The sequence below is a fragment of the Chelonoidis abingdonii genome, chromosome 5 (assembly GCF_003597395.2).
Source record: "Chelonoidis abingdonii isolate Lonesome George chromosome 5, CheloAbing_2.0, whole genome shotgun sequence".
NCBI lineage: Eukaryota > Metazoa > Chordata > Testudines > Testudinidae > Chelonoidis > Chelonoidis abingdonii.
In genome coordinates, this window is record NC_133773.1 from 139146403 (window position 1) to 139158750 (window position 12348).

General features: G+C 44.6%; 1 protein-coding gene across 1 annotated transcript in view; it reads left to right on the forward strand.

Moving 5' to 3' along the window:
- Positions 1 to 12348, forward strand: part of PTPRA (protein tyrosine phosphatase receptor type A) — a 267066-nt gene that overhangs the window by 188569 nt on the left and 66149 nt on the right. Inside the window, 3 exon segments of the mRNA XM_075066663.1 lie at positions 6122 to 6200; positions 10597 to 10950; positions 12165 to 12185. Of these exon segments, the coding sequence (XP_074922764.1) occupies positions 6122 to 6200; positions 10597 to 10950; positions 12165 to 12185 (454 nt within the window).

A 12348-nucleotide genomic window follows, 5' to 3' on the forward strand; every position in this document is an offset into this window, starting at 1 on the left:
TCTGTACCTCAGTTTCCCCATCTATAAGTATAGTGTGTAAAGCCCTTTTAGTTTTATGGATTAAAACCCCTATATAAGTGGTAGTCATTAATATTATATCTGATAGCATATTGTCAAATGAGGTAGTAATTGTTTGCAACCAGACTTCATTCAAACTCCAGATGAGGATTTTTTAGGGCAGGTAAAAGAGCCAGGGAATCCATGTAGTTCCGTAGGAACTTCGCTACTGCTATTGATTTTACTTGGAAGAGGCTTAGATACTATTGGTAGGCAGGACTATAAAACCTTAAGATACATATCTAGTTTTATACATTCACCCACATATCTGAGCTGTTAGCAGCAAGGGACTGAGAATCTGAACCCATAGTTCTATTTCTGCTCTGTCACTGACTTACCAAGTGACGTTGGGCAAATAATCCCATTGTTCCTTCATTCGGTATGCTTAGGTATGCAACAGGAAGGCACCCAGTTTGATGAAAAATGGGAACAGTCCAAAATTCCTTTCTGTTGATATAAGAAGTGGTGATGGGAGGTGAAATATACACATTTTCCTTTGATCAGTGAGATATGGGTTGCGTAGAGAGACTTAAAGAGCAGAAATGCCATGTGAGTACTAAGTGGTGTTTCGGTGTGAATAGGAAGCCTCCCAGATACAGTGATTCATCTGTTCATCTTTGTACAAAACGTTAAATCCAGTGTTGGCATTTGCAAATAAATCCCAAATGTGTTTTCAAAATGAAAGGTGGGGGAGAGGAGAGAGATTTCTCTATCTTATTTGCCTGGAATAAGCATGTCATCAGATTATCTGGTGGAAGAACCACATACCTTGCAATCTGTGAAAACTCCAGAGCTTGCAGGTTGCCCTGTTTGGCTCCTTTTGGCTGCCCCTGACCTTTAATCATGCACTTGTTAACAAGTGTTGGAGAATTCATTTTCCAGCAGCTAAATGATTATGGCATGTGGGGTCTGCCTTTGTGGCCAAACCTGTATTGAATTTGCTCTTCTCTGGAGAGGCACGCTAGTGTATGGGTCGAGGTGTGAAGTTGAGGCTAATTTCACAACATGGATTTGTCGTCAACAAGCCATGTCAAACCAGCCTACCTTAATTCTTGGACAGGGTTACTGGCCTAGTGGATGGGGAGAAGCAGTAGACGTATCATCTTGATTTTAGTAAGGTTTTTGACACAGTCCCACATGACATTCTCATAAATAAATTAGGGAAATACAGTCTAGATTAAATTAATATAGGGTGGATGCACAACTGGTTCAAAGACCATACTCAAAGTAATTATCAATAGTTTGTTGTCAAACTAGGAGGACATGTCTAGTAGGGTCCCGTGAGGGTTGGTTCTGAGTCTGGTACTATTAAATATTTTCATTAATCACTTGGATAACAGAGTGGAGATTATGCTTATAAAATTTAGAGAGAAAACAAAGCAGTGGAGGGGTTTCAAGCATTTTGAAGCATAGGATTAGAATTCAAAATGACCGTGACGAATTCAACAAGATGAAATTCAATAAAGATAAGGGCAAAGTACAAGGGAGTTGCATCTTACACAGGGGTTAGGTTCTGAAGTCAGCGCATAAGGCGAAAATCATGTATAGTCAAAACGCTCATTGAGTGGAATGGTGGGCGGAATTGCCCACACTACAGGTATAGTATTAAAATTGTTGTTTTTCTCTTTTTTGTTGTTGTTTTGCCAAGTGCATATCGTTAAAATCATGTAAGTTAAATGTGCCTGTGATGCGACTCCACTGTACTTAGGGAGGAAAAATCAAATGCGTAACTACAAAATGTGAATAACTGGCTAGACAAAAGAACTACTTAGAAGGATTGGGGGGAGGAGATTATAGTGAATCACAAATTGAATAGGAGTCAACACTGTGATACAGTTGCAGAAAAGGTGAATATCATCTTGCAGTGTATTAACAAACAGGAGCGTATGTGAGAGTTGAGAAGTAATTGTCACACTCTAACCAGCACTGGTGAGGCCTCAGTGGATGTACTCTGTCCAGTTCTGGGTGCCACGCTTCAGGAAATATGTGAACAAATTACGGAGAATCCAAAGGAGAACAACAAAAATGATATAAAGTTTAGAAAACCTGACCTATCAGGAAAGGTTAAAAACTGGGCCTGTTTAGTCTTGAAAAAAGAAGAGACTGAAGGGCAACCTGATAAGTCTTCAGATATGTTAAGGATTGTTCTAAAGAGGGCTGTGATCAAATGTTGTCCATATCCACTGAAGGTAGGACAAGAAATAATGGGCTTCCTCTACAGCAGTGCTACTCAGAATGGTGGTCTGTGGACCGGTGCTGGTCCGTGAGCCATTGGCTGCTGGTCCGCAGCAGGTTTCCAGGAAAGAAAGAGAGAAATAATAGTATAATTTAAAAATCACACCGGAATTCCACCAAGAATAATTATCAGTCGATAAAAGTTGACAGTATTAAATATTATGTTTTCAGAAGCACATATTACAATATTGATAAATAAACAAAATAAAGTCTGCCAATTTTTATTTTATTCATTATATTGTTTCTGATATAAATAATACTACAAATGTTCAAATAATATTTTCTTGGATCTAGTCATTTTATACTATCTGCCCAGATGCACAGCCTTTCTGTCAGTCTTCAGTGTATTTAAATAGGAACATCTCCGCATGTACGCCACACTCCTATTTCAATTAATACAGTGAAGAATGTTAGTTTTTCTGATCTGATGTGATACATGCTGTTATAAGCATAAGTCCCAATTCTGAACCTTAGTGTCCAAAATGTGGGTGCCTGCATGAACCCTCCAAGCTTAATTACCAGCTTAAGAAATCTGATAGCACTGCCACCCACAGAATCAGTGCCTGCCTCACTCTGGTCTCCACCACTTCCCTGGGGACCCCAAGACAGATGCCCTGAGTCTGACAACAAGAAATACCCCCTCCCCCTTGTCTTCCTCTTATTCCTCCCCGCTTCCCTCCCTGGATGGCCTGGACGATCACCCTATTTCAATCCTTGAAATGCCAAAACGAGAGATCAATTTCTTTCACCCTCAGTTCAAGTCCCTGAAAAGGTAAGCTTTGCAACTGCTGACACACAAGATTTTCCTTCCCCCTGTTTCCTTCTCCCCACCATCCCTGTGAGTTCAACTAGGAAAAAATCCAACAGTCTTAAAAAGAAAAGCTTTATATAAAAGAGAGAAAAGACATAAAAATGATCTCTGTATCAGTTGACAATTATACAGGGTATTTGGCTTAAGAAAAATGAAAAAACAGCCTTATCCCAAAAGAAATACAATTTTAAAACAGTCCAGCAAACTACACACATGTAAATAGCAAAAAAACAATATAAGCCTATTGTTTTCCTACCTTTGTACTCACAACTTGGAAACAGAAGATTAGAAAACCTAAAGGTAAAGAGATCCTCTCTCAGAACCGAGAGAGCACAGAGTTACAGACAAAAGACACACACCCAAAAATTCCCTCCCTGAGCTTTGAAAAATCCGGTTTCCTGATTGGTCCTCTGGTCAGGTGTTTGGTTACCCCTTTGCAGGTGAAATAGACATTAACCCTTAGCTGTCTGTTTGACACATGCCTATGCAGAAACGATGATAATATGGCACAAATATGGTATCGGTCCCTGGGAAATATGGTTACTGTCCCTGGCACATTGGGGGGAAAAAAACTGCCGGTCCGTCACATCAGATAGTTTGAGAAGCACTGCTCTACAGCAAGGGAGATTTAGGTTGGATATTAGGAAAAACTTTCTAACTATGAGGCTAGTTAAATACTGGAATAGGTTTCCAAGCGAAGTTGTAGAATTCCCATCATTGGAGGCTTTTTAAGAATAGGTTGGACAAACACTTGTCCGGTGGCCTGAGCGCAGAGAGCTAGACTAAATGACTTCTTGAGGTGCCTTCCAGCCCTACATTTCTATGATTCTGTGTTCCTTCCGCTCTGTCTTCATTACTTGTGATCAGTCACAGACTAATAATTCATATTGAGAAAAGTAAATGGCTGTGCGAGATGGCAGTAGTGAAAAAAGTCTTTGTGATGCAACCTGACACCAGGTGGGGTTTTCCTGCTTTTGGTTTCTTTGCAGAATGGAAGCTTGCATGGTTTATGGTGATGTTTGCTCACATTCACAAACCTTTGAAGTAAAGAGAAGCCTGAGACAAAAGCCTCACTCCAACCCTCAGAAGTTTGGGAAAGTTAGGATCTGTATACGAACAGTGTGGCTTAGGACCATCTCTGCTCTGGAATGAAATTGCTTTTCTGTGTGTTTTTTGCATTAAAATCCTATAGTTTAGCATAGTCTTGGTGTAAACCTGTGGAATCTGAATACTTCTAGATGCTTCAAGGGAGAAGCTATAACTAGAACGGTCGTATTGAGCATATGATGCTTCTTGCTTTATACCTGTGCTCCAGGATCTGCACTGGTTTACGGTTACATGTGAAAGTGTTGGTTGTAACCCTAAAAGCCTTAAAAGGTTTAGGCTCAGAATTTTTGAGGTCTTGCCTACAATAGAGAATTAAACCAGTTGTACTAACCCAGTTTCAGCACAAGCTGTTCAATGTATATGCATTATCCATGCCTGAACCAGTTGAATGCATCCATATTAGCCCTAGCCTAAACCCTTTCAGATGTAATGTTTTCTGGGTAGCTCTCCCACAATTCCTGGCTTGACTTCCAGAAGCAGTGCATTCTGGGAGATGTTGCAAGACCACCAGTTGAACCATTTCAGCTTGCCTCTGTTCACGCTGGCACTAAACTGTTTCAGACTGAACAGGCTAAGCTTTAACCAGTTGTTAAACGTGCTGAAAGGCTAGCTGTTCCAACTGGTTATGAAGCCATTTGGGGCACAGTCTTGTGTGTGGTTGCAATATGTTCTAAGTGATTTGCTATCACTAGGGCAGACCAGGTTGCAGAGACGTCATCTTCCCTGTGTGATGCCAGAGTAGTTCAGATCACTTGATGTGCTCAAGCTAGCAATCCACAATTTAATCACGAGAGGCTGGCAGCAGAGTTACTTCAATGAAGGGTCCTTGTCTCTAGAACTAAATCCCCACATTGGTCTAGCAGATCCTGGGTTTGTTGACCTTTAGGTCATCCTGCAAGTTTGATTTCTGCGAGGCTTTCTGTGGGAAAGAGGGTCAAGTGGGTGGTAGCGGCTGATGTGAGAGTCCCAGTTTGAGTGGGACTGGGAGGACCTTGTATTTTGGACGTTGTTTCTAGTGTGTGTATGATTTCAGTGTTGTCTGTGTGCCCAGAGCTTGGGATGGGCCCAGATTGAGACAGAGCAAAATAAATACATTGAGAACAGATGTCATAGGAGAAGCGGAAAAAATAGGCTGAACATCAAGAGTTAAACCTTCTCTGGCAATGAGATGGCTTAATCAGTAGAACGGTCTGTCAGTTAAGGAAAGCGGTGGAAACTTTGTCCCAGGAGACATTGAAAATTAAACTGGACAAATGCAAAAAGCATGTATTATGGGTAATTACCCTGCAATGGAAACTGATGAACTAAATGGGATCTAGTAGGTCCTCTCCATCTCTGGCTTCTGTGAGCCAACTGAATTGGGCTTTTAGATTAATTTGTACTAATATCAAACAGCAGGTCCAAAACCCAAGCAGATTAAAATGCAGTTGCTGAATTTACTAGTCTGTAGTTCAGAGGCCTCAGTGAGAAGCAATGTACTTTAGTGGACACTGCACTGGACTGGGATTCAAGAGGCTTGGGTTCTGTTCCTTCGCTAGCCAGCAGGGTGACCTTAGACACCGCTCTGTTCCTCAGTTTGCCCACTAGTAAAATAGGGGTAATGATATTTCCTTTTGTCAAGCTATTTAAGATCTACTAGGGAAAAGCTTTATATAAGAGCAAAATTTTATCAGTAACTGTATTGGACAAAGCCATGGAGACTATTCTGTAGAGTGCAGTCCTACACATGTCCCTGCATGTGATGGAGCAGAGAGATGAACTAACTGACCTTAGTAGTAGGACATTTCCATCTCAGTCTTCAATCCTCCTGGATGTGGGAGTGAGTAGTGGTTGGTAATGCAACCTGTGATTGAGCTGGTATGGGGAAGTGCCACAGGATTTCTAATACAGCATGTTCACTTTTTTCCCCAGGTCAACATGGATTCGTGGTTCTTTGTCCTTTTGCTTGGAAGTGGCCTGACATGTCTAGGTGGGCACATCGTTACCTCAGGTGAGACATGTTCATTGCTTCCTCTCCTGGTTGTAAACAGTAGTCGGGATTGAATGAGGAGATCCTCAAATCCTTAGTGACTTACTGCCCTCATCCCCTTAATTACCTGCCAGGAAGAAGTCTCTGGCAGGAGTTGCAGATGGTAGAAGAAAATCATAGATTCATAGACTCTAGGACTGGAAGGGACCTCGAGAGGTCATCGAGTCCAGTCCCCTGCCCTCATGGCAGGACCAAATACTGTCTAGACCATCCCTGATAGACATTTATCTAACCTACTCTTAAATATCTCCAGAGATGGAGATTCCACAACCTCCCTAGGCAATTTATTCCAGTGTTTAACTACCCTGACAGTTAGGAACTTTTTCCTAATGTCCAACCTAAATCTCCCTTGCTGCAGTTTAAGCCCATTGCTTCTTGTTCTATCATTAGAGGCTAAGGTGAACAAGTTTTCTCCCTCCTCCTGATGACACCCTTTTAGATACCTGAAAACTGCTATCATGTCCCCTCTCAGTCTTCTCTTTTCCAAACTAAATAAACCCAATTCTTTCAGCCTTCCTTCATAGGTCATGTTCTCAAGACCTTTCATCATTCTTGTTGCTCTTCTCTGGACCCTCTCCAATTTCTCCACATCTTTCTTGAAATGCGGTGCCCAGAACTGGACACAATACTCCAGTTGAGGCCTAACCAGCGCAGAGTAGAGCGGAAGAATGACTTCTCGTGTCTTGTTTACAACACACCTGTTAATGCATCCCAGAATCACGTTTGCTTTTTTTGCAACAGTATCACACTGTTGACTCATATTTAGCTTGTGGTCCACTATGACCCCTAGATCTCTTTCTGCCATACTCCTTCCTAGACAGTCTCTTCCCATTCTGTATGTGTGAAACTGATTGTTCCTTCCTAAGTGGAGCACTTTGCATTTGTTTTTATTGAACTTCATCCGGTTTACCTCAGACCATTTCTCCAATTTGTCCAGATCATTTTGAATTTTGACCCTGTCCTCCAAAGCAGTTGCAATCCCTCCCAGTTTGGTATCGTCCGCAAACTTAATAAGCGTACTTTCTATGCCAACATCTAAGTCGTTGATGAAGATATTGAACAGAGCCGGTCCCAAAACAGACCCCTGCGGAACCCCACTTGTTATACCTTTCCAGCAGGATTGGGAGCCATTAATAACTACTCTCTGAGTACGGTTATCCAGCCAGTTATGCACCCACCTTATAGTAGCCCCATCTAAATTGTATTTGCCTAGTTTATCGATAAGGATATCATGCGAGACCATATCAAATGCCTTACTAAAGTCTAGGTATACCACATCCACCGCTTCTCCCTTATCCACAAGGCTCGTTATCCTGTCAAAGAAAGCTATCAGATTGGTTTGACACGATTTGTTCTTTACAAATCCATGCTGGCTATTCCCTATCACCTTACCACCTTCCAAGTGTAGTGACATCAGTATATGTGTCTGCTGGAAGATAATGCTGGGCCTGCAAACATCGAAGATCCTCACTTATTGTGTTTTTGTGTGTTTTTTTTTAATTAGTCATGCTCATAGTTAAGGTAGCAAAGGCAGGGGATAATATATCTAAAACATCTGCTCTTGTATTGGCCTTATCATTGCAGTATCTAAAGCCATCTCCATACTGTGGGATTGGTTTTTTTGCACTGATGTAGCTACAGTAGTGTAAATCTCAAGTGTACATGGGATGCAAGATAGGGCTTCCATTAGTGTGACATACCCAGTGACCTACTGAGATAAGATATATTGGTGCAGGCCCCATTGTGCACCAGTGCCATGTGTTTATATTGAGGATTTGCACCAATGTAACGTATTAGTGAAGTTCAACTATGCAAGCTCCCCAAGGCTAAGCAAGCCCTATATCAGGGATTGGCAATCTTTCAGAAGTGGTGTGCCGAGTCTTCATTTATTCACTTTAATTTAAGGTTTCACGTGCCAGTAATACATTTTAACGTTGTTTAGGTTTCTCTCTATAAGTCTATATATAATATAACTAAACTACTGTTGTAGGTAAAGTAAATAAGGTTCTCAAAATGTTTAAGAAGCTTAATTTAAAATTAAATTAAAATGCTGATCTTAAGCTGCAGGCCTGCTCAGCCCGCTCCCAGCCTGGAGTTCCGTTCACCTAGGCCAGCAGCGGGCTGAGTGGGGCCTATGGCCAGAACCCCAGGTTGGTAGCGGGCTGAGGCGGGCCGGCAGCTGGGATCCCAGCTGGCAAGGGGCCAGCAGCCAGCACCCTAGACCGACGGCAGGCTGAGGGGGGCCAGCACCCCAGACCAGCAGGGGGCTGAGCTGCTCAGCCCACTGCCAGCTTGGGGTTCTGTCCCTGCCCACATACAGTGGGTACCTACCTTCTCCCTGGTTCTGGCCCATTCTCTTCCCCTCTCTCTCTCTCTTTCTCTCTCTGCGCACTGAGCTGAGGGTGGGAGTGAACCGAGCACAGGGCTGGGGGTAAAGGGTCTGGCCAGGAGCTGGAATGAGGGAGGGGGCACAGGGTTGGAGCAGGAGGTTTGGGTGTGAGGCACTTACCTGGGCAGCTCCCATTTGGTGCAAGGGGTGCAGGTGGGAATGGGGGGCGTGCAGGAGCTCCTATTTGGTGCTGAGGGTGGGGGGTGCGGATGTGGGGGGTGCAAGAGTCAGGGCATGGGGTGTGGGGAGTGCAGGCATCAGGGCAGAGGGCGTGTCAGGGATGAGGTCATGAGGGGGATGCAGGGAGCTAGGGTGCAAGGGGGTGCAGGGGTCGGCAGAGGGCTGGGGGCATGTGAGGGGGTGCAGGAGACAGCATGAGGTGTGAGGGGGCTGGGTATGTGTGGAGGGTGCAGGAATCAGGGATGGGGTTGTGGTGGGCGGGTGCAGGGGTCAGCACAGAGGACTGTGGGGGGTGGGCTGAGATCGGGGGGTGCTCCTAGCCCCCTGTCCTTAGCGACTCACGGCAGGGGGCTGGAGGGATATGCTCTGCTCCTGTCTCCTTTCCCCGTGGCCCTGCTCCTGCCTCCTTACCAGCCTGAGCAGTGAGGGCGCTGGGGCTGCTCTTCTCCCCTCCTTCGCAAGGGCCATCAGCGGCAGGGAGGGAGATGAGGCAGGGCTCCACACAGCATGCTGGGGGAAGAGGCGGGGGAGGGGGAAGCTTGGCTGCCAGTGGAGCCTGCCATACAGCAGCAGCCGGCAGGACCAAGCTTGTTTCTGCCCCCTGCCCCCACCAGAGAGATTGAGAGGTGGAGAAGAGTGGGCTGGGTCGAGCAGCATTTTTAATGGCGCACTGCTGCCTGCCAGGGTCCGGCTCAGCCCACTGACAGGGTTTGACAGCAGGCTGAGTGGGACCCCGGCAGGAGCAGCGTGCCATTAAAAATCGGCTTTTGTGCCGTCTTTGGCACGTGTGCCATAGGTTGTCGACCGCTGCCCTATATGTTGATTAACCAGTCGTACCAATGGTCCCGCTGAGAATTCTTCCTTTCCAGACCCTAAATCTAGTATGTGTTTAGAAACACTGAGATTGAGTCCATGTGTGTGCACTGGATGCATCTATCACTGCTGACGCATGCAAGGTAATACGTGCATGCAAGGTAATAGGTGCATGCAAGGTAATAGGTGCTTTAGGCATACACAGATACTGTATCAGCAGGGTTTATGCAAATTCTTTATAATCCTTGGTTCATAGATTCCATTCAGGTGAACAATCCTGATTGCCTGATGGGACAGGAGGGAAGTTTTACCCCACAGTGTACTGGCTGGAACTCTGAGGCATTTTTTGCCTTACTCTGAAGCATTTTTTAGTGGGCACATCCCACCTGACCAAAATCCTGCAATTGTGGATGATGGACTTTGGTGGCCTTTGTGCCTTCCTGTTGGCAATATTGCCCCGCTGATATTACTGCCATGACAGGGAATATAGTAGGAGGTCATCTTTTTCTCCATTCAGACCCTCCCCCAGTGCCAATTGAAACTATATTTGGACTTTGTTAACTCAGTGTAAACATTTGCTGTGTCAAATGAAAGCTGAGGTCAGCTGCATTTAATACTGAAAACCTGCCTTTTAAATAATCTGTGGCTGAGAATGATTTGGAAAGATTGAGATTGTCACATATCCGTGGCTGCCTGGAGCCAGACCCAGATCCCATTGAAACCATTGGAAAGGCTCCCAGGGATTTCAATGGGAGCTGGATCAGACACCTACCAATCACTGAACTCCTGCGGTTCAGATGCTGGTTCTAATTCTCCTTTTACACCAGTGTTGTTTGACTGAAGTCAATGGAGTTATACTGAAATAAAGCCAGAGTAGAATTGGTCCCATTTGGTGTTGCCAGGTTCAGCTGCCCTGGTGCTGGGGAGGGGAAGGAATAAAAAGACATTGGAGGTTTTCTTATGCTTTACTTCCAGTGCCACCGTCCACAGAGCACACCTCTGCCATGCATTCCATGAAAGACCTTACATCAGAGCCAGATGGCAAAAAGGGCACTAGTCCAGACAATCTGAATGCTAGCTCTCCAGCGACCGTACCTACCATAGTGCCTACCACGCAAGCCCCAAAGCTCCCTCTGAACACCACTGTCAGTTTGCTGGGCAGTGAAACCCAAACCACGAGGACAGCTGTGTCTGCACCTGAGTCCACCTCCAGTCCACCCAGCACGATGTCTTCTGCTGCACAAACAGCTTCAGAAGATGTAAAGACAGGGACCACAGTGGGGAACATCACTATGGCAGTAACTTATCCAGAAATCATTGTCACTTCAGGTATGGCAAGGACACTTCTTTCATTCCCTCCTCTTCTTCCCTGTGCTTCAGGCCCCTCGCCCCTTTAATACTTGGCTTTATTCTCTTTTCTTCTGTGTCCTGAGAACATTTGGAATGGAGAAGTAAACTTTTTAGGGCCAGCTCCCCAGCTGGTGTAGACTGGCCCCTCTCCCCTGAAATGAATGAAGCAAAGTTGACTTGCACCAGCTGATGATCTGATAGGGAAACAAAACTCAGGCTGTGTCCAGAGAAGAACAGTGTTATGTGGCTAAGGCACAGGATTGGGATGCCAGGAGTCCTGATTTCTATTCCGATTTCTGCCACAGGTTTTGGGCCAGTCACATCACCACTGTCTCTTTCCTCATCTGTAAAAAGGTCCTGGTGATACCCAGTCCCAAGGGTTGCAAAGTCATTTTTTAAAAGAACACATAAGCAAGAAAAAAACTGAGTGGAATCCTGCTCAAATGAAGTTCTTTAATGGTCCAAAGGAAGATATTATCACTATGTATTTGTATTTTGAAAGCACCTAAAGACCCCAGTCAGGGAGCAGGGACTCCTCATGCTGGGCAATATTCAAACATACATGAAAAACACAGTCCCTGCCCCAAAGAACTGATGATCTAGGTCACAGTTCTGAATGGGATCCAAGAAGGAATTGCCCAGGAGAGGGATCAGGGCCCCCTAACAGTATTTACTGAACAAGCAAATAATGCAATGGCAGTCCCTGCTCCAGAGAGCTTACAGTAAAGGCCACTTTTACAAATGTGGCCCTTGATTTCTGTGCCCCAGATTCTTTGTGTAACCTGAGAGACTGTGGTTCGGTGGCTAAGGCTCTGGCCTGGGAGGCAGGAGACTTGAATTCTGTTTCCAGCTCTGCCACTGACCTGCTGTGTAATCTAGGGACAGTCATTGAATCAATCTGTGCTTCAATTTCCCATCTGTATAATGAGGAGAATACTTCCTTTTGGGGGAGATTCTCTGTCGTGTTATGCTGTGGGTGTGACTAGATCGTCATAATGGTCCTTTCTGGTCTTAAAATCTATGATTATATAAAATGGGGAAAACCACTGTGCCACACAGGAGGGTTTCAAGCACTTTGTTATTCCGATCCCCAGCAATTCTATAGCCCCTTTCATCTGTGGATCACAATGTCCGGTAAAAGGAGTAATGGTTCAGTCACTGACTCTCTTTATGGTTTGTTTTGCTTTCTCTAGGTGAGCCATCAGAAGGCCCAGGTAAGCACTTACCATTAGACACACTCGCTCTAAGTCTGTCTGGTTTTAACTGATCCCTTGGTTCGATCATTCTTCGTATTAAGGTACCATTAATATATATTTTATAAAGGGTTAATAAATGACTGAGAAATGTGATATGCATGTTACAGACACAAGTAGCATA